Source organism: Polistes canadensis, unplaced genomic scaffold (genome assembly GCF_001313835.1).
Source record: "Polistes canadensis isolate GaletaPanama2010 unplaced genomic scaffold, ASM131383v1 scaffold_175, whole genome shotgun sequence".
In the NCBI taxonomy this organism is placed as follows: Eukaryota; Metazoa; Arthropoda; class Insecta; order Hymenoptera; family Vespidae; genus Polistes; species Polistes canadensis.
This window is the reverse complement of record NW_014569722.1, coordinates 160028-187132: the sequence shown is the minus strand read 5'-3', so window position 1 is coordinate 187132 and position 27105 is coordinate 160028. Positions and strand designations below refer to the sequence as shown.

At 31.5% G+C, this 27105-nt stretch overlaps 1 protein-coding gene across 1 annotated transcript in view; it reads right to left on the bottom strand.

Annotated features, from left to right (window-relative positions):
* LOC106789296 (lymphocyte antigen 6D) overlaps positions 1 to 27105 on the bottom strand; it is a gene marked incomplete at its 5' end in the record, with an annotated part of 67958 nt that overhangs the window by 25822 nt on the left and 15031 nt on the right. Inside the window, 1 exon segment of the mRNA XM_014753389.1 lies at positions 8413 to 8543. Within this exon segment, the coding sequence (XP_014608875.1) occupies positions 8413 to 8543 (131 nt within the window).

Genomic DNA, 27105 nt, shown 5'->3' with positions numbered 1-27105 from the left:
GTTATAAATCAATTTGCAAACGTTCAAAAAATGGCAAAGAAAAGTTGGCGGATTAGGCAATGTGAGTAATGCCTAAAACCAGACATTGTTAACAATACCGGCCTAGGTTCCAAACTACCCCCGGCAATGTTAACAATGCCTGGCCTTAGGCATTATCCACATTGCCTAATTCGCTAAATTTTCTTTGCCATTTTTTGAACCTTTGCAAATTGATTTATAACTCAAATTTATACTCTACGTATAGCTAAAAGAGGGCACTTTAATTTAATATAAAAATCATTAAAATCTATTTGCAAAAAGTATAAAAAATATTTGCCGAAACTTTTCAAAGATATGGCAAAGTAGGAAAAAAATTGCAGCATCGCATTCTTTGCCATTTTTTGAACCTTCGCAGATTGATTTATAACTCAAATCTGTACTCTTCGTGTAGAGAAAAGAGAGCACTTTAATTTAATATAAGTTTCATTAAAATTCATTTGCAAAAAGTATAAAAAATATTTACCGAAACTTTTCAAAAAAATTGCAAAGATGCACAATTTACAGTATTGCATTCTCTGACATTTCCTGAACTTTAAATGCTAAATTTGTAACTTCATATGGTATTCTACGCGTAGATAAAAGAGTGCACTTTAATTTAATATAAGTTTTACTGAAATCTATTCATTTTTAGTATAAAAAATATTTACCGAAACTTTTCAAAGAAATTGCAAAGATGCACACAATTTACAGCATTGCATTTTCTGACATTTTTTGAAGTTTACATGCTAAATTTATTACTCGATATGGTATTCCATGCGTAGACAAAAGAGTGTACTTTAATTTAATATAAGTTTTATTAAAATTTATYHACTTTTAGCATAAAAAATATTTACCATATTTTCAATACTGAAGACACCTAGATTATTAAACACTAGTCTAGATAGAATCAGTATTTGATTACGTGTGATAAGATAAGGTGTTTAGGATCAAATTATATTGTAATATGTTAAGTTTTATTGAAATGTATGATTCTGTAAAAAAGATAATATGCATTGACACGTGGACTGTAAATGATCAAGTTGCTGATGAAGTCCCCAGTAAGGGACGAAACGTACAACTAGTTCAAAATAAATTGTTCATAAGATTTATTAACCGTCTATAACTCCCTTTGAGACTTATATATTAATAACATATTTTTGGACAAGAATATTGATAATTATTATTGTATATATATAAAAATATAATATAATATAATTATATGTATACACAGAGTTGTGTATGTGTATACGAGTGAAAAGGAATTAAATAAAAAATAAAAATAATTATATAATGATAAATGACAAAAGTATCAACGTAAAATATAACAATTCTTTTTGTTTTCCCTCCCCCCTCCGACCCAACCCTCGAGAAAAAATATCCGGAACAATATCATGTACATACGAAAAGAATTATTTAATCGTAAGCTTCGACGTATCATCATCACCACCACACTAACACCACACTAACACCACACTACACCTAGCTATAACCATAATCCTCGCTAGTCATTTGTGTCAGGTGTACGTGTCACGCTTCGATCGTCGGACGATTTATTACTCTGACCTCTCCTCAGTAGAAAGAGGATATTAAAGTCCCCTCTACGTGAAGAACCACGCGATATAATCTCTTTAGAAATTTCTCGTCTAGGATTCATCTCGAAAAAAAGAAAGAAAATGGTTACGTGCCATATTCGGATTTTATTGTTGGATTAATTTTGGATTTTGATATCGTTTACTATTCAAAGATAATATGAACACAAATTTATCTTGCATTTTTCAATAATAAAAAATATCTTTTTGTTTTTTTTGTTCTTTAGAAAGATTACAATCAAAAATTGTTATCTAATGTTTCGTATACCACCTTATATCGTACATTTTATGATACTTAACGTTTGCACGGTCTAGCAATTCTCAAAAGAGGATATAAAAATCTTCAGAAAGGAAAAGCCGTTCCAAGCAAGGATTTTGCCCGATATCCACGTGTTCCGCTAGGATTCAAGAGGATCAAAGTGTTCTACAGTTTTCCACGATAGTTTCTACTTTGACACGAGCTTTCAAGGCTTAGAGAAAGAAAAATATATATGAAGATAGACATATAATAAGAAAGAGAAAGAAAGAAAGAAAAGTATTATTGAAGGGGATATATACACACACATATATGATACGAATGATTATACACAAAAAATTCTTTAACGAATTAGAATCACAAACGACTATAATAATTATATGATATTTATCGTTTTATCTTAAATTGAAATCAAATATTACAATTTTGAGATAACAATTAATCTTTAGAAATAATTTTTATCGAGTAACTCGAATATATTTTTAAATTCGATTAAAAATACAAAATTCAAATAAAAATAACAATATTCTAATCAATAACGTTAAGATTTATTTTCTATTTATGTATTATATATTATTTTAATTATATATTTAGAAAATAATTTGTATAATAAAATTCATCGAATGGCCGGACCCAAGTTCTCAAACTTCGACTTGTGCTATCCGTTTCGTTTCTTTTTCACAAAAACAAACAAACAAACATAATTGCATTGGTCGTTTCGTTTACGTCGCGGTAAAATTGCTTTCGTAAAATTCACCGTAACAAATATCAAATTTTCGCGGTTTAAATGACGGCACGGTGTGTGTATCGTTTCCATATACGAGAAGCAATCTCTATGCAGATGTAAAACGGATCGTAACCGTCAGTCAGTCTCTCACTCTCTTCGTGAAAAGCTAACTAACGTGTTAGGATAAATGTGTATACGTGTATACGTGTATACGTGTAGATGGTCAATCGATTCCGATCACCGTGTCCAATTCGAATGAAAAGTCAGCCTATTATTTTCTATGTTTTAGCAACATCCGCAAATTATTTGATATCTATCAAAGCGATCAATTAAGTCAGGATTGATTGCTTTTTTTTTGAATAATCTTCAACTCGCGCGTTACTTTTCGTTCATTTAACGCAACTCGTTACCATTGAAAATTCTCAACACTAATTACATTGGTCATTTTATTTATCCTTATACTTAACAATACCTCATTGTATATCCCAATTTCTATCACAGTGGATCAAATGACTCATCTTCTAAAAGTCATATATTTTACGATGTAAACATAATTTAAACATTATTTGCGTTATGAAATTTTGATGATCGTTAATGATTAAATCGTACAAATTGTTACTTATGTCGGACACATTAAATTAAAAATATTTAATTAACGAGGAAACGTGCTAAGGAAAATTCAACGATCACGTAAAAAGCGAAGAAGGATCGATGTAGATCAGGAATGATCTATCTTATCTCTCGAATTAGGGAACTGGGAGGAGGGAGGGAGGGAGGTTGCTTGATCGAACACTATTCGACTTGTAATCAAATTAGTTGCACACCGTGCCACGAATTTCAAACGAATATCGACAAGTCGCGTGCCAATAATTAATTTCCTACGGGTATATAGATATATATATATATATATGTAAACGCGTAGGCTATTTATTTCCAAATTTAAATTTGGCAACGGAATTGGCCAACGAATCAATTTCAAAAAAAATGAAAAAGCTTTCTTAATGGAATAAGGCTTAATAAATTTGATCAAGATATATTTTGTTTACGAGAAAATCGAGATTGTATAAAATTATACATCACTTTATACGTATATAGAATCTTGCGTATGATTACTGGTAAACTTACGGCTACTAGTAAATAATAAGTTAAATGCAATTTTAAGATACAATTTTTTTTAAGATACAACATCCGTTTATCTCAGTTTTGTTTGAAATTGCAATACAAAATCGCGTAAATTGATTTTATATTTTAATGTTTTACGAACAATATAAAAATATAATTGAATTTATATAATTATTCACGATACACACACACACACATACACACATATTGTAAATAATAGGATACACGTGTAACTTATGTCCGACGTTTTGAATGAAAACGAGAGGAAATTTCGTTTTAACATGAAACAAAGATTAGTCTGCGAGTGAGGTAATCTCGTAACTAAATTCGCATTAACGAGTAGAAACGCTCAACACGATTATTCACTAACACGCGGTACTTATATATGTATTCGCACTTAGTAGACAAGGTTGGAAAGCTTAATCGGTATCTACCGTGGCCGGTAACCACAGCTAAATGTTAATTAATACCTGTCTGATATCTGTGCATGGCACTAATTTGAAGGGCAAACCGGAATACCCGACGGTACATTGCATAGGGACGAGGATGCAACGCGAATCTACGTAATAATGCAGTCACTGTATTAACGTGAATGCACCTTTGCCAGGAAAATTATATCGCTTTTGGGAATTGTCCGTTCGTCTTGTTACAAACGAAGAGACACCTTTAACTGACGATTGGATACAAACTTTTGCAATAATACTTTGACAATTCATTTTCAGATCAAACAAGTCAATTTTCTATTCGAGTTCGAGTTCAGAGAACTTGTACTTTAATTTTCATTTGATTTACGTGTTTTTTTTCTCTTTTTTTTAATATAAAAAAGATATAAAAATTATTTTTCAAATACTTACGATAATTTACAAAAAAAAAAAGAAATCACGAATACAAATGTAATAGTTCCTTTAATCTCTATGAATATAGATGATATTAATATTTATATTAATTATTATTACAAAAAGTATCCACGATAATTTGACTTCTTTTTAAGAAAAAATATTCGATTAATTTTTCATTAGTTTAAAACGTGTAACAAATTTTTATCGACGATTATTTATAAATGTTATAAAAAAATCATGACGATAATTATTCTACGATTATAAAATATAAATTGAAAAATAGTTCTCTATTGTAAGAAACTTTAAATAAAAAAAACTAATGAAAATAATTTTCAATATATACGTATATAATATAATGACTTTAAAAGTAGCAACTTTCTCTTATCTAGAAAACGGAAAAAGGCTGACCAATAGCGCGGAAGACTACTGATCTCGATATCCGGCCCATTTCCTGCTCCTTCGAGACCTTTTTATTATTCTACGTTGGTTTGCCGAATGAGTTTCCTCGATATCTTCCACTTTCAATCGTCTCTTCTAAGTGAAGAAGAAAAGAAAGAAGGAATGAGAAGAAAAGTTCTCGAGTATGCTACGGGGAAAAACGAGGAAATATAAATTCGACGTTTTGTGGAAAAGAACAAGAAAATAAAATGTCAAATGTCTGGTGGTTAAACAATTTTCAACTTTAACTATTTTCTTCATTTCGATTTTTTGATCTTCTTCTTTTTTTCTTTCTTTGTTAAACCTAACGTTTCGATGAAAGATAAAGCAGAAAAAAAAATAAAAGGTAAGAAAGAGAGAAAGCAAATTTCAAATTTACATCTCTCTCTCTCTCTCTCTCTCTCTCTCTCTTACACAATGCAGTAAATCATAAATTATTCTCTCTCTCTCTCTTTCTTTCTCTCTCTCTCAAATCGTTATCTTTTCTACGTTCTTTTTCCAAGAGAAAAACTACTCGCTATTGTATATTTATACAAAGTTTCTTTGCGCACTTGCTGCAGAATAATGAAGTACGAACGACGTTGTTTCCATTAGAATGATATTATTTATATGACTTTTAAAAAGAAAGTTGATCCTTTTCTACATTTTTTTTCCTTCTTCTTTTCTCTCTTTCTTTCCTTTTTCCTTCACTTACTCTTTCCTTAAGAACAAAATAATAAAGGTTCTTCTTTTTTTTTCTTTTTATTTCAAACAATAAATGAAATCCACCGTAATGATTATGTTCATTTTAAATGTATACTTTTCATGAATAAAATGATCTTAATAGCAGGGAAATAAAATTAAGGGTAATTATTTATACGACTTTAAGAGAAAAAAAGTGTTGATCTTTTTTTTCATTACTTTTCTTCTTGCCTTCGTTCTCTATCTCTATTTTTCTTTAAAACAAAACAAAATATGGAAAGGGAAAAAGTTTGCCAAAGAAAGCTGGATTGTTCTCAAGAGACCGATAGAACAATTAACAACTTAAATTTCTCTAAGTAAGATACAAAATACTTGGATTCTTATTACAATTCTCCAAAATTAATTTTTTACGACGTAAAACACGAGGTTTGCGTACTTGTGAGATTCGCATGGAAAAAAAGATAAATAAAAAGAAAGGAACTAGATAAAAAAAGATTTAATAAGCCAGATTACTTTTCTTCGGAGAAGTATTTGGCGCAAAATTTGAAGTAAATTTGAGGCTTTCTTCTTTTTTTTTTTATATTACGCGAAGAAAGTTCGCCGCGAGATTTCTTACTTCGTATAAAGTTCGTTCCATTAATTTCCCTGCGGAGATATCTTACCCGTGATTGTATATCAAATTTGCGTCGAATTTTAAATTGAATCTATCTATATATCTTGTATGCGTTTGAAATAACTGATGATGAAAATATGGGGAGAGTATGGAGGGGGGAGGAGGAAAAAGAGGAAGATGGGAAGGGATAAAAAGGATAAAATAGGAAAAAAAGATATATTATCTGTTGGGTTAACTCGAGTGTGTCCGTTTGATGTATTGTATGTATGTATACCTTTTTACGAGATATACGAATCGTTATCGATTTTAAAAAGCACTCACGAGTTCAGATCAAAAGGCGATAAAAGGAAAACGTTATAAGGAATGTTATCTACATATGTATTATATATACATATGTGAGTACATGCATATGGAATGATAAAAGTGAGAAAGAGAATGAAAAAGAGAGAAAGAAAGCAAGAAAGAAAGAAAGAAAGAAAAAGCTCGGCTCAAAAAGTATATACGAAACACGATCTAATTTAAAAGCTTTCGACATTAAACGTCAAAGACTAATGCAAGCAAGACTGACGAAAAAGAAACGATGGGAAGGGGAAATGTAGATAGTATTCTTCATAAAATGTGTTATACTTTTTTTCCTCCCTTCTAATTCACAGCAATATTCCATATATATATATTTATTTATTTATTTATTTATTAGGTTGGGAAACTAGTTTTTTTCTCGTATTGTCTTCGATAAATAATAATATTTGTAATAAATTTTAATAATTCGATAACAATAATATCTGTATAAATTGTAATATTCAATTTATACAAAAATTATATCGAAGAATAAAGAAGAAATTCGATAAGTTTGGAAATGTTATTACAAAAAAAAAAGAATGCTACTCAGGTTGGATAAAAAATTTATCATTTTTATGAACACGATGTAGTATCATTATATGTGACACATAAATAATGATTAAAGAAATTTGGACATCAAAGAAACAAACCTCGTTCTGGTCGAATAATTATTTACAAAGTTAGTGAAATTATATATAAAAAAAGAAAATGAAATAATACTAACGCATTAACAATCACGATATTGATAAGGAACAAAACATCGATCACGTAACAGTCTCTCAAACTGTTCGAAGAAGGCTCGATAAAAAATGTGACAAAAAAAAGAAAGAAAATAAAAAAGAACTTGTTTCACTTTTGCATTCAAATACGAAGAAATTTTGTTCTCAAATAAAACCGATATATGGTATAAGAGCTTCGAGAAATACGATATGACGTTTTTAAAATATTGGATTGGTCAGGTGGATAAAATTTCGTGGTAGAAAAAGGAAGAAGAAAAAGAAGAAGAAGATGATACGTGGAAATGTATTCTATTCGTAACATCCAGAAAATCGAACGGAATTCCGCGTGTAATGGTATTAAAAAAGAAATAAAAAAAAAAAAAAAAGAAAAAAAAATAAAAAAAAAAAAAAAAACGAAGAGCATCGAGTTTTATTTTCCGTTTTTTTCTTTCTTTTTTTTGCTTCGAAGTCTGATTAACGGTTTAATAACCTACCTAAGCTTTTTTCATCCTATTGGCATTCACGTTTCGCGACCTGTTGCGATCCATTTACTACCCTGGCGAAAGAAAACGCGAGAAGTGTGCCGAGTAGGAAGCAGCCGCCGCAACAGCCGCCGCGTTTATTCGCAAACAAAAATGTTAAGTGGAAAGTGTTATCATTCGAATACCAAAAAAACGACGACGATTACGAACAAGTTTCGTGTTACGTTTTTAAAAAGAAAAAAACCTTAACCTTTACGCATTTTCACTAATATAAGAAATTTTTATTCTCATTTTTCAATAATTTCATACTATTGTAAAGTAGAGTTCACATTCTTCAAAATATCTTCTCATATACCTCATATATAAGTAAAAAAAAAAAATCGGAAAACCACAAAGAAACGAGAAATAAAATGTAGAAAGAAAAAGGAAAGAAATAGAAAGAAAATTGCATTAACAAGTCTACGATTATTATAAAAATCAAAAACATTTTATTTTATTCTAAACTATAATGATCGCAGGATATCGATTAAACTTTCTCATATATTTATAATAATTATTGTTTAATTTAACGAAAAAACGTTCAACTTACGATGCACCATTCGGAATTCGGTGGACAATCCTTCAAATCCATATGAGCGGTAAAATTAATGCAAGGCGTGATACTTCCCACTCCCTCGTTGTATTGTCCACATTTGTAACATCTGATACCCTGCGCGACACCTGAAAAATAATAATAAAAGAAGAAAACAAAATTAGAGAAAGAGAGAGAGAGAGAGAGTGAGCGCATGTTTTAGGATAGGAGGATCGAGTTTTATGTATGATGAACGAAAGAAAGAAAGAAAAAAAAAAAACTTTAATCATGGATAACGATTAATTATAAGTTTTCGTACAGTTTGCCAGAAAAAAAAGTTTCAATTCTCTCGCGGAATTTAAACATTTAACTTCCGTCCTACGATAACTCCTACATTTTTTTTTCGTCTACACAAAAGTGAAAAAAAAAAGAAAGAGTTTTTGTTCCATCCCTTACGGATTATATAACTTTTTTATTAATACCAGTTGGAATTATTCCCAGTGCGATTTTTCGATCATCGATAAAATAAAAAAAAAAGAAGCATTTCTGTGACCTATTAAACTTTTTCCTTTTTTATTTTTGGAGACGATGTTTGTTTTTTGTTTTTAATTCAAAAGATAATGACACAGAACGAATGGGGATCGTTGATAATCGTTAATAGTTAACTCTTCGAATCAACGAATGACACTAATAAAATATCTTCTAACACGTTGTTTATAAATTAAACGAAACTCTTTGAAAAGTCATACAAAATATTTCATATTTGTCATCCGATCGAAATCAATCATTTTATTTCATTTTATTCTTAATACAGAATTTATAAAAGTAGTCAGATAAAAATAGAGATAGTTACAGATAATTTGAACAATGTTTTATAAATGATATAAACTGATTAAATAAATCTATACGCCGATAAAAATAATTTACATTTCGAAACATTCTATTAGTACAGTTAAAGTAACCATAGGAAGTGTAATGAGTCTCGATACATATAGCAAATCATGGTTTTATAATAAATTAAATATATCAACACATTTTAAGGATTCCCTCGAAAGAAATATCATATTTTCTAACCATTGTTTTCTTACAAAGTATTATAAAAAAAAAAAAAAAAAAAAAAAAAAAAGAAGAAAATATTGCATGTGAGAATTTAATCGAGTTTATTTTTTCAAAATACGTCTGAATAACATTTAGTCGATTAACTTTTTTTGAATAATTGATTAAAGAATCTAAATAAGAAAATTGGCTTATCGATAATGAAAGAAACGCGGTATAAGTGAAAGAGAAGGAGAAAAGAAAAACAAATGTTAAACTCTTAATTATTCTCGTAAATTCGAATGAAACGGACAAAACTTGGACGTTGGTTTAGGTTGGCGGGGGTTTTTCTCCAACTAGAAGTAGCAGAGAAAACCTTTTGGAAACTCATTCCACGAGCTAGCTAGCTCATCCAGCGGCTCGTTTTGAACTCGTTTTGAACTCGTTTCCGAACTCGTTCTGGGACTCTTCTATACGACGACGCTCTCATTCGCCGAACGTTTAAGCATACTGACTTGCTCACGCACACACACACATACACACACATATATTATTAAAAGAAGAGAGACAAGCAAGCAGTAGTGGTGGTGGTGTCTGTCTGCTTGATCTTCGAAAAGTTTTATCCTCGACAATTTCTCCCTTTTCGTCGAATTAAATCCTTTAACGATTCGAAAAGAGAATCATTTGCTTGTCGTGGTTTTAATTAGTATTACTACTTCGTGTTAATTAACGATCCCTTCTTCGACGAAAATGAAGACGCGATTTTTCTTCCTTTTTCCTTTTTTATTTTATTTATTAATTAAATATTTATCGATTTTACACATAACTCTTTATGTTAATTAAATAATATTATTATTTGCATATTGTAATTTGATTGATTTATTTATTCATTTATTTTCATCGAAAACATTTATACATATAATATAATATATATATATGTTATATAATATATTAATGAATTGTATTAAATTAATTTCATGAAACCTATCAGTCATTACTGATAGTTCAATCCAATAAATCATTGTTGAATAATTTATTCTCCTAGTTATACATATGCAATAGTCTTTATAATATAATGACGAACGTGAAAGGTATTCTGGTATTACCGCGATCCAATGGATTAAACGTAATAGTTTCGATGTTTGAAAAGAGATCATGAAAAATGGAGTTTTTGTAATGATAGAAAAAGATAAAAAGAAGAATAACAAATAAAATCTCGGAATCGTTTGGTCCTTGTGACGAAAAGAATTCAAGCTCCTTTTTCATAAAGTAAGAGGACATTTCAAAAACAATTTCAACTTCGATATCCTTCGAGGAGATGTCGAAAAGTATGAAAGGTAAAGAAAAAAAAACTAAAGCAAAGCAATAGAAAGAGAGAAGGTTGGTTGGTTGGTGTCTTTTTCGAAGGAATAAATAAAACCATAAGCAAATTCATGTCTGCTTTCATCGACCACCGACAGATCCCAACGGCCATAAATGAAAACTTTCCTATTGGTGACAACCTCGTCGTCTCCTAACCGAATCAAACTATTACACAACTTGAGAAACATCAGATAGAAATAACGGTGAAGAAGGAAAAGGAAGGGAAATATGAGAGAATGAGAAGAAAAAAAAAAAAAGAAGCAAATAAATAAAAATACAAAGGTAAAGTTATCGAAGGTTTCAACGAAGCTCTTCTATCTTTGTAATAAGAAATATCGGCTAATATAAGAGGCTTGCTTGCATTTCCCGTTTTCTTTGCCACCCCTTAAATTACCACCCACTTAATTTCAGGAAAATCCGTGCTAAAGTAAAAGAATTGTAACTTGAGGATTGCTTCGAGATAACTCGAAAAACAATTTATTTTATATCTATATATATATTGATGTATGTGATTGGTAAAAATGAGAAATTTTCTTTTCCTCTAATAATTATTAAATAAAATAATTATATATATATATATTAATAAATAATTAATATATACATTATTAATAAATAAAATAGAATAAATTATTTATTCTCCTAAGAAAATATCTTCTTACGTTATTTATCTTTTAATCAATTTACCACCCACACCTCACCCTCTTCATCCCCCTCCCCCCAAATTTCTATTCCACCACCACTCTACACTATTTTTTCTTATCTCAACGTCGGCGTATATAATATCCCACCAAGTGGGAGTAAAAAAAAAAAGAAAAACTTCGAGCCTTCTTCGCGCAAGCTGAATTTACAAAGCTCGATGTTGGAGAAAAGCAAAAGAGAGAAAGAGAGAGAGATGACAGAAGAGGAAATAAAGAAAGGAAGAGATAGAAGAAGGATGCCAGGTAATGTTGGCGATGGTTTGGTTCGATCGATATGGAGGTTTGACGTTTCTGGTTTTATTCACGCCGCGCGCACATTTTAAATTCTTTAAAAGCAGCATTCTCGCGGTTTAATGTAAAACTCGAATACGACGTTAACGAGCGAGTTGCAAGTTCGATATAAGTATGTGTATATATATATATATGATGTGTATGTATGTATGTATAAGAAGTTACTATTGATTTTTTGCACCTATGTATTTCCCTATACGTCGAATGTCGGCTCGGCAGTCGACCGAAGTTGAAACTTTGCCCCCATGTAATTAGATTGTGAGGGTATAGGGTGGTTGGTTAGGAAGGGGTACTCCTTTAAATACGCTGATACAGAAAAGTTCGATCAAAAGTTTAAATTTCGACGACAACTCGAATTAAATCGAATTAATTCGCATAATTTTTCCCTTAGACCAACGTCCTGTAACCAGTAAAAAAGGTATAGAAATTTTTCCATAATAGTTCGTTTCACGATTTCAGAAAAAAAAGAATAGAAAAGAAAGAAAAGGGATGGGGAAGAGGCGGGGGGGGGGGGCGCAAGGTTTCCCTCTATTTGATATATCTTTTTTTGTCTTTTCTATTTAAATTAATTAATTATCCGCGTTGAAAAGAATTTTAGGGTAATTTTCATTAACATCCATCGCCGGTGGGGCACACGTTTCCGTAAAATTTTTCTTTCTCCCTTTTTTTTTTTTTTCTCTCGTCTCGTTCGTTGTTTCATTTTTTTTCTTTTTTTTTTTTCCCCCCCCCTTCCCCCTCGTTTCCTCATTGAATCCGAACTAGCAAACGTTTCATCAGACTTTCATCGCACTTCAGAAACACGCACAGTCATCCTGTAAGTTTCACCCGTCCCCTCCCCCCACCCCCCACGTTTTTGTTTGACGAAACAAGAGCATGGAAAATATCTTTTTCGATGTTAATCCTGTAAATTCCCAAATGTGTTTTAAGTTAATATCCCGTAATATCGTTATCACTATATCCGTTAATGATAGAAAACACTTAGAAATGTCAACGGTATTACTATTTATCTTTTTTTTCTTTTTTTTTTTTCTTTTGTAAAAGCTTTTTGCCTCGTTCGTTGATTTAAGGCGCGTTTAATTAAAATAATGCGAACTAACTACGACGAGTACGTTTCGAGAAGTATCATCGAAAAAGAAGATTTAACAGAAGACAATGAGAGGATAAAAAGAAAAAACGGTGGTTAAAAAAAAAAAAAAAAAAAAAGAGAGGAAAAGGGGGAAAAAAAAAAAGAGTAGAAAAAGAAGCAAAAAAAAAAACCTTTTTTTCAACCTGTTTTATCGGCATTCCTAGTAAGTACAATTTCAGGTCTCTGATGTTTTCACCGTTTCGTGCTTTACTATTCCGAGGGATCGTAAATGCGAAGGTGGGAGAGTTGAAATTTACGTTCAAACGGGGAAAAGTATAGAGGGTAAACGTATCACATTTTCTTATACTTACGGAAATATGTAAAAAGTGTAGTAAAAAGAAAAAAAAAAGAAAGTGAGTGAGAGAGAGAGAGAATAAAAAAGTCAGGAAAAGAAAGTTAGGATGTAGAAAAATGATGGAAAATTCACGACGCATGAGACATAAGTTCGAGAATAGTAATAGACGGTAGGCTCATATGCGTTGTAAAAAATAAAATGGGGGGAAGAAAAAAAAAATACGCGAACGTTTCAATATATATGATCTTACTTTTTTTTTTTTGTTCAATGTAATAACAACGGGAGAGAATTTTGTGAGAATCGTTTCTCGAGTAAGTACTTGATAAACGACACTTGAAAAATTTTTAAGTGAACATAATTTTTCTCTCTATGATATTCTTTATGTCTGTCGCATGGAAATAAAGAAGAAAAAAATGCACGTATGTATTTTTCTTGTTTTTTTTTTTTTTTTTAATAACGGATATAAAATGTCCTATAAAAGTGTCGTATTAAAAAAAAAAGTCCTACTAAAAGAAAAAAGAAGAAAACATTTGCAAATTTATCAAGCATATATATAAGATATATGTTTAATTTTAATAAAACAAGTTAAGTTTAAAGATTTAAATAAAAAAAACAAAGAAAATAACTATTATAGACAAACGTCCCCTATATAAAGCCATTTAATTAACAACAAAATTATTTAAACAACATATTATCTAAAGACAAATATTATCTTGAAAGTAAATAGAGTAGGCGTATATAGTAGGCTTGTCATTGTTCGTAAACGTTTAGTTTGCCAAGTCTGTCATAAGCATATCCGTTCAGTTCTTAATGAACTCAATTTCGAAATGTTTCTTCGTTAAGTGAACTCGACAATAACGAAGAAGGAAGGAAGAAAGGAAGGAAGGAAGGAAGAGGATTATGATGATGATGACGACGACATCGGTCAGGAATCGTGTCCTCGAATTCTTGGATGGAAACTCCAAAGAATTTCAAAGCCCGTGGATTCTCCTTAACGGAATCTAGCATAAGTGGCACCGACGCCACGGGAATTTCGTTAGCGAAGGAACTCTGTTACGTTCTAGAGAGGAAAATCTCTCCTGTATCATAAAATCATATGAGATAGTAAGAGAGAGAGAGAGAGAGGAAGAAGAGGAAAGAGGAAAAGTAGTTCACCGTTGAATGTACTCATGTTGGAACCGCTTGCACAGTATGGTATGGTATGGTGTGTGGTATGTTATTTACCTAGGGTAAGTGGTTGAAAATATCTCGCATGTAATTTCCACGAGATATCTTCAAAAATTCAATACTTTTATTCTTTTCTCTTAATATCTATTAATTTTTAGATAATTGATTCTATTCGATTGATAGATATTTGATTTTAAAGAAACAACAAGCTGAATAAGATGAATATTTTGTTTGAATAGGATAAGATATATAAACGTTAAGTTATGTTTTTATATTTTGTAGGATATCTAACGTGTAGGTTAGTATATATCTAATAAATGGTGAAATATAATGTTCGTAAAATTTATTTTTTTTGTTTAAAAAGATATTATTTTAAATTGTTAATTTCGAATTGCGAACAATTTCGAATGACGACATTTTTCAATGTTCCAACATTTTTTTCCCTTCGTTTGATTATCGATCCAAAGAATTACACGCTCTAATACTTCGATATCGAACAAATATTGGAACGCCATATTAGGCGAGAGATATCACGGCAGAGTAAATTCGGGTGCTCGCGAGAAAAGAAGCAAATAATACACGGGGAACAAAACTTTGTTCTTTCCATTCTCGAATTATTTTGCCTAGATACAATTCGTACCGTTTCTATCGAAATATTTCTATGAGAACTCCCACTCCCACCCCCCTCCCCTGCCCCCTCCAATGTCCTTTCATTCTCTTTGCTCTCGAATAATCGAAAGAAATAAAAAAAAAAAACGCCAATGAAATGAGAAATTCTAAATAGTTGAACTTAAATTTAAATTCAATTGAAAGAAATAAATTCTAACCATTCGTATTTAAGTAATTTTCGTTGCCTTACGACTATCGTATTATCACCGTTGAATAGTTTGACCTTATTGTTGTTCAGGTAAGAAAAAACAATTTAAAAAAAAAAAACCACCAACCAAATGTAAACCACAAAATGTGATATATTAGTTAGTTGCGTGAGTTTCCTCGCGATAAATCATTAGTACTGATTCCACAAAAACGTCGAGAATTATTATCGTCACTATGTTTCTCTCAAAACTTTCCTTATTGAAGTTTTCTCTTTGCGAGAAAAAAGAGAAATAAATAAATAAAAAGAACAAACTACGAATATATATATATATCTCCTCGAAACATCCAACCAACGTAAGTATTTAAGTACGTGTACATTTACACAGAGAGATATATTTATTCAATAAATATCCTCGGACTTTTTTTTTCCAATTTATCAGCAACCTTATCCCATGGATTAAACGAACGGTTAAAACAACCAAGCCAATTTCTCTCATTCGGAAGATTGTCTGTGGTTCTGCGGTGACCGGTTGATAGTTAAGACGGTTGTTTAAACGGTGCTTAACGTCACGACATTGTTTCGCTTTTATTGCATCCTTCTCTAAAAGATTCTACGAAAACTCGATGGTGTACCAATGTATCGAGTTTGTTCGATGAAACAAAGATATTCCCCCTGACGTGTAGTGAACGAACTCGTGAAACCGAACTCTGCTGATGCGAAAGTTCGGAATGAGGAATTGAAGCTTCTACGTTAACTTCTCTACGTCAGTTTTATCGATGACCTTGAAAACTTCAAGACAAAGACGAAGGAGAAGTATTTGAAAGCGTCTTGAACGATAACGATAATGATGATAATGATGATGACGACGACGACGAATACACGAAAAATGATGTCAAGAGAGAACGAAAAAATGAGATAAATATTTGCACGAAATAAGAATTCAAAAAATTTCGTAAAAATAAATTGGTCAAAAACGAAAGATGTTACGATGCAAAAATTAATGTGTAATCTATACGTAAACGAATTTATTCGATAATTATGATAAATGAGAATTAACATTTTTTTCAGTCAGAAAGAAAAAACCAAAAGAAAAAAGAAACTTACAGAAAACGTCATGAATTATTTGGAAAGAAAAATAATAGAAAGAGATCCTTTTTACGAGATAGATCGTTCCCACGGAGTTGGTTTAAGAGGAACTTCGGGTATATAATATATTCTAAATTTAGCGATATATTTTTTCGACTACATTTACTTCCTTCCTTTCCATCCCATTGAAGAAATATAACCGACAAAATTATAAAGCACGAACGTTGTTCTTCGGTCGTGGCTTTCTATATTTCTTCTTTTACAATTTTCGATGTACATATGTAAAAAAAAAGGGCGAGATGAAGGAGAGAAATAAAATGAAAGAAATAAAGAAAGAAAGAAAGAGGACGAACAAGAGGTAATAGAGAAGGCAAAGTAATAAGTCCAGATAGGTAATTAGCTGGCTAAGCACTCGAGCAGACGTTTTAAAGAGTCCTCGAAGGAGAATGCGCACGTTGCATGAGTGTACTATGGTGGTGGCTCGTGTTGAGAGCAGTTTTTAAAGAATAAAGAGACATAGCGAGAGACTACGATAGGAAAAATAGGAAAGGTGAATAAAGAAATAGAAGAAGAAGAATAAAAATAAGAATAAGAAGAGAAAGAGAAACGAAGATGAAAATGATGATGAAGAAGAAGAAGAAGATGAAGAAAAAAAGTTGGCCTAAGGCCTGCTTCGTGACTAATCTCGATCTCAACTTTTTTTCTTCTTCCCGAGGGCAATATGTATGTGTTTGTGCGTGTATACATGTGAATACTAGTTGCCACTTCAATATCCCACGACATCATCTTCCTCAGATAGGGTCGACTGCCCTCTTCTCGCGTAAATACAAAGTGGGCTCGTTCGTCGTTCCCTTTCCCTTTCCCTTTTTCTCTTTTCTCTTTTCCCTTTCTCTTTCTCTCCCTTCCATATTATTAACTTCTTCTTCTCCGTTCTCACGGATCATGACTGAATAGTACGTCGTTATTAATACATCCACTTGTAACTTTCTCGGTTTATCGTCTATAAGAGTATCCAGCAAAACATCTCAAACCGTACGATTGTTATCTTTCAATAAAATATTTCTTTCCACGAAGTTTTACGAACTGTAATAAGTTTTATAGACTTGTATGTATATATATGTATATATAATAATAACTATGGCAAGAAGTAAGTTTGATAATCAAATGAAAGATATGAATTGGTGGTGAAATATGGAAAAGATACTTGCGTGTCTGGATAATATACTATAATATATATAATATATGTTCAATCAAAAAAGTAATTAATTAAAATTTATGCTAATCTAAGTCGTTGCTCGTCAAATTAATTTTTAATAGAGAAAAAATCAAGTTTAGAAAAAGTATACTTTAACATATTACTATAATTGCTTTTTATGTGGAATAACAGGTAGTAAATTAAAAAAAGGAATTTTCTTATCAATAAATATGAAAATGCAATTAGTGACTTTTGACTTAACACACACACACAGATACAATATATATATATATATACGTAAATAGGTATACAATTTCGGTATATGTCAAAGTACATTGCGCGAGAACGCAGTAAAATACGCAGCTGCTTCCTCGCATAGTGCGCGCACGTAAGCGCATCTTGGTCTTCGGCATAGCGAGGTCACATAGCATCCCTGCATAGCGGTAATTGCGGTTGCATGGTGCTATGCGACTGCCTAGAAATCGTCCTCCCTATACGCACGCGTACATATACAAGAGAATGGATATCTATGTATCACTATACATATATAAATATATATATATATATATATATATATATATATATATATATATATATATATATATATATATATATATATATATATATATATATGCAATCAGATTCACGTGTATACGTATATGCATGTGATTGACTTGAACAGCAGTATCAGCATTAGACCATAGTAGACTCGGCATCCATCTAAGAATGGAATTCGACGTTATCGGGCACCTCCGATTCAACCCTCAGAAATCCATTGTTCGTGTCTGTAAGGATGATAAGAGTATTCCGAATATTTCGAAACTAAACGGATTTGAAGGATCGAAAGCACCCAGTGATAATGATAATAATATAAACCATAACAAGCTCGTTGAAATGGAGCTTATTCCTTATCACGATAACAAGTTATTCACCCCCGTATCGTATCTAACCACTTGTATCATTACTTTCTGATGAATTAATCAAGGTCAAGGATGTTGGAGAGTACGGATAAAATTATCTTAAAAATAAATATAAGTATTCACGAGTAGGATATATTTTTTTTTTTTTGTTTCTTTTCATTTCATTTTCTTCTTCTTTCTTTTTATCACGTATAATATATTTCTATACTATAGTAACAAGTACGAGGAGAGACTTGAAATTATATGAGAAATCATGATGATTATGTGTGATGAAAGGATAGAAATATAATAAAAAGTTGTCGAAGTGAGGAAAGAAAATTTGAATAATATTGATTTAAATTTAGTTCGTTGTCAATCACAACGTATGTTGTCGGAGTGGAGTCAATTTTGTTGTGAAAAACTTGGCAGACACGAAACTATCGGGCTTTACGAAAGTTAGCTTTTCATGATAGCAAACAAAAAACGTTGTTAAGATAACTAGCTATTGTCATGTATGAGAATGATATACATATGCATATATATATTTATATACTATATATAAAAGGGGGAAGAAAGAGGGTCCAGTTGAAGTGGTTGGGAAGGGTTTGGCCGGATGAGTCGAAGAGGGTTGAGACCTCAGCTGGCTTGGGCAAACTGACCCAGATAAGTGAATAGTGAATGCACTCTCTGCGCGTTCTATGCTTGGTTCCAGACTATGGCTTGAATTTGTCCGCACAAAACCCCTCATCCAGTCATCTCATTTGCTCTTCCACTGACGAACGACAATATGCGGCTTTTAGACTAGGGATTTTCCCTGATAGCAAGTCTTCTATTCCATACGAGAAAAAGAAAGAGAGAGAGAGGAATTCCACTATTCTATCGTTAAATCTTTGATTTACCAAAGAATTGAAATTCAATTTTAACGGTTACATTTACAATTGTAATTTTACGAATGAGAATGAAAATAAAAATGTTGTTCTCAAACGTTGTAATTAAGATTCAAACTTGATTGTTCGTTCTTTTTTGTTTTATCCGAAAGTAAGTTATGATAATAAACGAATTATATATCTGTAATTAAGATATTATATTATTACGATGATAGTAATTTTTCTAGATCGTTAATTGACATTGTAGGAAAATTGTAGCATTTCTTGAATTAGCAAAGATCGTAAAAGGATTTGATTAATGAATAGTATAGCGACAGTCTCGGAATTCATTGTTGAATTTATAACCGTGAAATTGTTAATCGCGAGGAACGTGCAATTATATATATATTATACTGTAAGGAATTTATAGATCTTCGTTAGAGCACGCGCAGTTGGTTTTTCTTAACGATTTATCGTTAAATTACGTCATGGAAAAATAATAATCGTAAAGGTAGTCTCCCGTTTGTGAGATTTCTTTCTTAAGATTTCACGGATTCGTTGACATTTATAACACGATTTATAAGTTTCTCGAATCGTTTGTACTTAAATCGGAAAATGAAAATTCTTAATAGGTTGGTATTAATAATTTTAATATAACGCGACGCGATGTAATTAAAAGATTTACCTTTTTGAAAAAAACCTCACGTCGAGTATTCGTTTTTACGTGAAACTTTCCTCGCGAATGGAAGAAATGAATAAATCATTTTCAAACGTGCCTAAGCAGCGTATAATATATCACGTGAGATATTTTTTCTCTCTTTCTCCCTTTCTCGTCTTGCCCTCGACCGACTGTGATATCTGCTTGAAATAAAAAAAAAAAAATATATATATATATATATATAATCAACGTTTGACAAAAAAGAAATCGTAAAAGTTGCAATTTTTCCATACAATTTGATCTTTTCATTATTCTAGTAATTTGATTTTATACTCTCAGAGAAAAGATCGTCCAACGAGATGAAACGAGACCCATTAAATTTATCGGATAATAATAAAACTATTTACGACGTTATGTCCTATCAATTTGAAAATTGATATATTTTTCTTCCCTTTTATCGAAGAGACCTTACGCGATAACTACTTTTTGAAAATAATTTAAAAGGAATATTAATCTAACTATATTCTCGAATCGTTTTATAATAAAAAATAAATCGAAAAGTTATTATAAGTTAAATATTCTTCTTTTATTTCTTCGAAGAGATATATATAATTTAAGAAAATATTGCTCACGTAATAATATTTTATTCCATCGTTTTTTTTTTTATAATACACACACATAAATCGAACGAATTTAAAAGATCTATAAGATAGAATCGTAAAAATGAAGATAATCGTGATTGAATTGTATGCGTTTGCAGGAATTTGATTGAATTACTTTATATCTACATAACGACGATCACGTGTAACTCATATGTATATAAAAAGGATCTTTTCCCACGTTTTATACGAGCGTATGTTATACATATATATATATTTACATATGGGTTGGAGAAATGAAAAAAAAAAAAAAAAACTAAAAGTAAAAAAGTAGAAAAATAAAAGGAGCAAGGAGGTATGTAAAAGACGAGTTAGATCGCTCAAAGTCGGAAGAGGATTCTATGGTAGACGGTAGTACAACATAGTCGAGGCCGTTGGGAGAAATCCGTTTGATCTCCGATTTCAAGATGCACCGGAGACATTCACGAGCCAGTTGGAATCGAGAAGCCTGAAGAAAACGTGAGTCGAAACTCCGAGACGAGGTTGGTACCTACAATCAAATCTTATAAAGCTGCCTTCCACGAAAACCCTCTCCTCTCTGTCAGAGTAAATCCCTCAAGCTAGTAAAACGTAACACGTAAGCGAAGAAGAACACGTTCTCGTGCTAGTTTATATACCGAATAGGAATGTCATGCGAGTAAGTTGTACCATTTTTTACATTTACATTTATTCATATATATATATATATATATAAGATTGTCATATAGGTGTATATCTATCTGATTAATAAAAATTATTCCTAATGATTACAAAATAAGATTATCTAATTATCCAAACTTTGTTGTTTATTCGATGATTAATTAAATTTATTCGTTATCAAATAAAGAAAATTTGTCAATATGTATGCGGGAATAAAGTCTGACGCACACCTGGGAACACACTTTATAATTAATTAATTCGAATTTCGATGCAATTTATTTGCAATTCCGGGTTAAGCGGAGCAAACCAACCACCACCACCACTCCAATCGTTCTTTATTATTTCTATTACCTTTTTTTCTTCGGTAAGAATTCTTAAAGGTCGATACGATACTTAACCGTCTTTGTTTTTCTATGAATGGGGGAAACTCTGTGAGAAGAGTCTCTTTGATGAATTTAAAAAAGAAATAAAAAATAAAAAAGAAACCAAGCTAAGAGATAAAAGAATAAGAAAGAAAGTTAAGAAAATTCTCTGCAATAACTGGATAAAGATTACTTCTCTCTCTCTCTATCTCTCTTATAATATTTCATAATATTTTCAAAAGGTATACTTAACGTGGAGAAATAGAATAGTCACGTTTATTTATCGCGAGAAACAAAAAAGATTTCCAAAAGAAATTTTCTATTTTTTTTTTTTTTTTTTTTTTTTAGTTTATTTATTCAATATTTTGCGCCGCCGCGCGATTTTATTTTTCGAAACGTTTTACTACAATAAAAACACCGAACGCGAACGATTTTACGATTGTCAGCGACGACGACACGTTAAAAAACAAAAAAAAAACAAAAAGAGGAGAGAAAAAAAAAAAAGGAAATTAAACAAATAAAGATAGTTATGAAACGCGTCGGAAAATAATGAAAAACTCATAACCAGTGGAACGGTTGTTTGCTGTTCAATTTTTCGAAAGCCATACCCGCATACATTTTTCTCATATCAATTTTTAATAAACACTCTCGAGACACTTTCTTTTTATATTTTTTTTCGCGAATTTAATTTTCATCCATGAAAAAACGTACTACTACCTATTTAGATACATATTTAGTTGAAAAAAAAAAAAAAAAAAAAAGAAATGTATGTAATTCAATTTAAAACACAAATTTATCATTATTATATAAAACATTATCTAAATAATCATCTTATAAATAATATTTACGTATAAAACAAGAAACAATAATGCAACAATAACACTGGAAATAACAATAAAAAGAAGTTTGAAACTTTTCCGAGATATATACATGTATAATAACTTTCAACGATATCAAATCGAAAAATCTCGAGTAAAGAATATAAATATAGGTAGATATATATATGTATAACACTTTCTATGCACGTATGACTCGTATACATGAAGAAGGTAATGAGTGTAGCACCGACAGCATCGCCATTTCCATTTTCGCTCTTGCCGGAAAAAGGGGGTGGTTGGGTGGTGGAAGTGAAAGCAAATGGGTAAGAGAAAGAGAGAGTGGGAAAAGGGAACTGAAGTTCGTTTTACGAGAGGGACAGAGACGGATGGATTAGCTCTTTACCATAGTACGATTTAATCTCTGCTCGCCGCAGGCCTCTCAAAACTACCCTCTACCACCCCCCAAAACTCTCGCTCATGCTCCATCCGCCTTCCTCTGGTCCTTCCCAAGTTCCTCTCTTTCTCTTTCTCTCTGCCCCACCCACCCCTTTCCACGTTTCATCCGTTATACACAACCTTCAAGCTGCTACTGCTGCTACCTCTTCTCTTTTTCTTTCTTTCTTTCTTTCCTTTTATTTTTTTTTTTTTTTCGTTTTTTCTGTCTTTTTCTTTCCCTCCTTCTATTTCTCATCATCCCTTTTCGACATTCGCTTTAACCCTTTTCCAGTTTTCCCCCGGCAACGTGGAAAACTCAACTCGAAAGTTCGACTACGTTCCTCAGCCGCACCCAACTATTTCGAAGGATCGTCGTCGTCTACTACTACTTCGTTCTATATCGATCTTCTTACTTTAGTCTCGTATAGAAAGGACGTTGAGCTATGGTAAACGATCGTTCTCGGTTGAAACAAAATCCACCACCACTTTACTTCGATACGAAATGAATAAACGAGATTTGAATTTTCTTAAGGTCGATGTAATGTAGATCTATATATTATACGAAAAACAAGTACGAGATATGAATTCATATTGTTTTTCCTTTTTTTTCTTTTCTTCCCTCCCACCTCTCAACCTTTTAAAAAATCATTATTCTTCTTCTTCAAAAAAACTATAAAATAAAAAGCATTTATAGTAAATTACATTTTGATTTGAGAAATTTAACGTATGACGTTGAAATGTTAGGAGAAAAATGATCATGATTTATCATGTTAAGAATCGTTTCGCGAGTAGGTAATACCAATTCTTTTTTTTTTTTTTTTTACGTTGGAATCGGAGAATATTTTTAAGAAATCTAGTCACGTTTCCAGAAGAAGGAATACCCTGCCAAAAACCCGCTGATAGATCGGCTTGGAAAATACAAGAAAGACCCCGCGTACTTTGTTACACCTCGATCATCCGAAATCTTTGTTGCCAGGAACGTGCTACTACAATTAGTCAACGATGGTTTAAGCTTCATCGATCAAGGAGTGCCACGTTTCTAAGACCAAATACCTTATCTCACACCCCTCCCCCCCCTCCCTTTATTGAACTAACCAGAATATTTGGGAATATTCTCGAATAACTGGTAAGCATAGCAACATTGTGGAAGGCATTTAAACGTTACGATAATGTCACCGAAGTTATTAATGATATCTTTTGCCGAAATGAAGGATAAAGAAAAATTGAGATATCTCAATTGTTCTGTTTATATAAATATAAGTTTTAATTCGTTCGAAAATATTTGAAAATAAATATCAAACATATTTTTCGTCGAGTCATCTATCTTTTTTTTTCTTTTTTTTTCTTTATCCTCGATTATCATCACTTTTTTTTAAAACAAACAAAACCTTTTTTCTCGTCAAACACTTTAGGTTCTTCGCTTTTGAAAAAAAGGGGCAAATTTTTTTATTTTTTTATCAGAACCGACATATCGACGATTCAAAGGTCGAATCTCTCTCTACGTAAAAAAAAAAAAAAGGTGTGATCTTTGGCAAATCTACATTTCGAGCTGAGTGAGAGAGGAGACTCGTTGTTCTCTGAGCCCATGGACTTCAAAGCTCTGCTCGAATAAATCTCAAACGTTTTTCATGCAAAAAAGTTTTCTACTATGTGTACGGTTAACGAATTCACGTTAGGATAGAGGATCGAAATTTTACTAAAACTATTTCTTTTATACGTGTTATGAATATTGAATACCTATCTTGATAGACTGAAGAGAATGGGTGTATACAATGTAAGAAAGCATAACGTCAAAATACGTCAGAGAAAAATCATCAAATTTTATAATAAATATAAATAAAATTCAACAATTTTTTCACATGGAAATGAAGAAATAATATAATTGTCAAGAAAATATATTACAAAATAAAAATGTATTCGAGTAAATGTTTAAATTTAATTATTGTAATTTTTCTTTTCACGATTTTCTAGGTTTATTTGTCTAACAAAAAAACGTATGTTACATTTAACATAACAATTTTTAGTTAAATATAAAAACAACTTATTGCACGCTGTTATAATGAAAGAAACAGCTGGTGTAACACGAGTCCATATATATATTTTCCAGTTTAAATAAATATAAAATATAATTAAAAATATAAAAATAAATATAATTATATTAAATTCAGCACACAGAAACAAATTTTGTATATCCTATTTTCTGTATGATATTTTATGAAATATAACGAACATCTATCGTATTAATTTTCATTATAAAATATTTTAGGAACTTTTAATCTGTCTTATATAATATTTAAACCCCGATCTAGATTATAATATATATATGCAAGATACATTTAAGGGATAATTCGGAAATTGTCGAGTCAAATCCTATGGAGTAAACGAACAAAAGGGCAAGATATGATGAAAGACGCGTGCAAGTAATTGAACAAAACGCTTTCGCAGAATCCTAAGGGCGGGACTGTTAAACGGGTCGAAGAGAATATTTCATCATCATCATCTATATATATATATATATATTATACAAAAGCTGGTTTTCTGTTTTTCGCTTTTCTCGAAAGGACAACGGTGCCTTAAATTCGTGAGAGACACGGAAATACACGACAGATCGTAAGCTTCATACAGCTAATATCTGCATCGAACGTGCTCGCATTCTAATGTGTAATGTAGTAGTAAGAGGAGAAGGAAGAGGAGGAGGAGGAGGAGGAAACGAACCGAAAGAAAAGCAAACCTTCGAAAAGGTTCATTCCCTGAGAGCGTCTGCTGCTTACAACCACCTCCTTTTCCTTTCCACAGCAGACTAATCCGTTAGTTTCTCTCTTCTATCTTTGGAAAACACTTCAACCATCCTCCCTTTTCTCTTTCTCTTTCTTTTACTTTCGTTGTTATTTCAACCTCGCGATACTGCTTTGGTCTAACAACTAAAATGCAAAAAGTACAAGGGATGGAAGAAGAAGAATAAGAAGACAATGAGAATCCTTTCATTGCGTTTTGTAAATACAACAAATGTTTATTATTTTCTTTATTTTTCTTTTATCTTTAATTTTCACATAGAAATATTTTTCCTTCTCGTATCGTCGTTATTATAAAATAAAGGAGTCCCTTTTATTCACGGTATTATTATCAAAGAAAAGAAAATAATTGCAATGTCGGGAAATATATAATTGCATTTTAGGTAGAGATAACAGGTACATCGAGTGGTACTTGAATTTCAACATTTTGAAGTTTCTCACATATATATATAAAAAATATTTACAAAAACTTTTCAAAGAAATTGCAAAGATGCACAATTTAAAGCACTGCATTTAGAACATTTCCTAAACTTTACATACTAAATTTATAACTCGATATGGTATTCTACGCGTAGACAAAAGAGTGTACTTTAATTTAATATAAGTTTCATTAAAATCTATTCACTTTTAGTATAAAAATTATTTACCAAAACTTTTCAAAGAATTAGCAAAGTTGTACAATTTATAGCATTGCAATTTCTAATATTTCTTTGAAAAGTTTCCGACAAGCAATGACTGATTTCCTGTTTCGACGGTAACATATATATAGAATATGTACTAGGAATAACAATTAAAAGGTAGATTTTGTAACGTGTCGAGGTGAATTGACGGAGAATCAGAATAAGGAGAAGAGGAGAGAAAGTTTCGTGGACGAAACGACACCCTCTCGAGACGAACTTCAACCCTTCTCTCATCCTCGGTGTCAGTACGGGCCAACACGTTATGCAGAAGGTTAAGTAGTAGAGGTAGTACGTTACCACCACTTCTCTTTCTTTCTATCGTATGCTCACACAGGACGAAATAGAAGCAAAAGAGTGCGCGGTTTTCACAGATTTTAGCACCCCCGAGGCAATTCTCTCAGCGAGTCTCTACAACTATGCTCTCTCCTGTTCCCTTCTTTTCTAACGGTTGCTGTTCCATTTTTCCGAAAAGGTTTGCACAGTTTTTCCTCGAGCATTCCAGCAGCACGTAATACAAGGAACTCGAGTACCAGTAGTTTGCCTAACAATGCAACCCCCTCCCACCCTTCCTCGTCCCTTTCTCCCTTTTTCCCTTCTTTTTCTTCTTCTTCTTCTTCTTCTTCTTCCTTCCACCTTTATTTCTTTCTCCTGTCGTGTCTAACCTTTCATGACTTTTACAAAGAGAATTGTAAAAAAAAGAAACGACATCTCGAAGAATCTTTCTTTCTCATTTTGTCGTCGACCTAACGTAACGTTTTTACGAAGGATGAGGATAAGAATGAAGATGAAGATGATGAAGAAAAAAAAGACGAATAAGAAAAATCCAAAAGA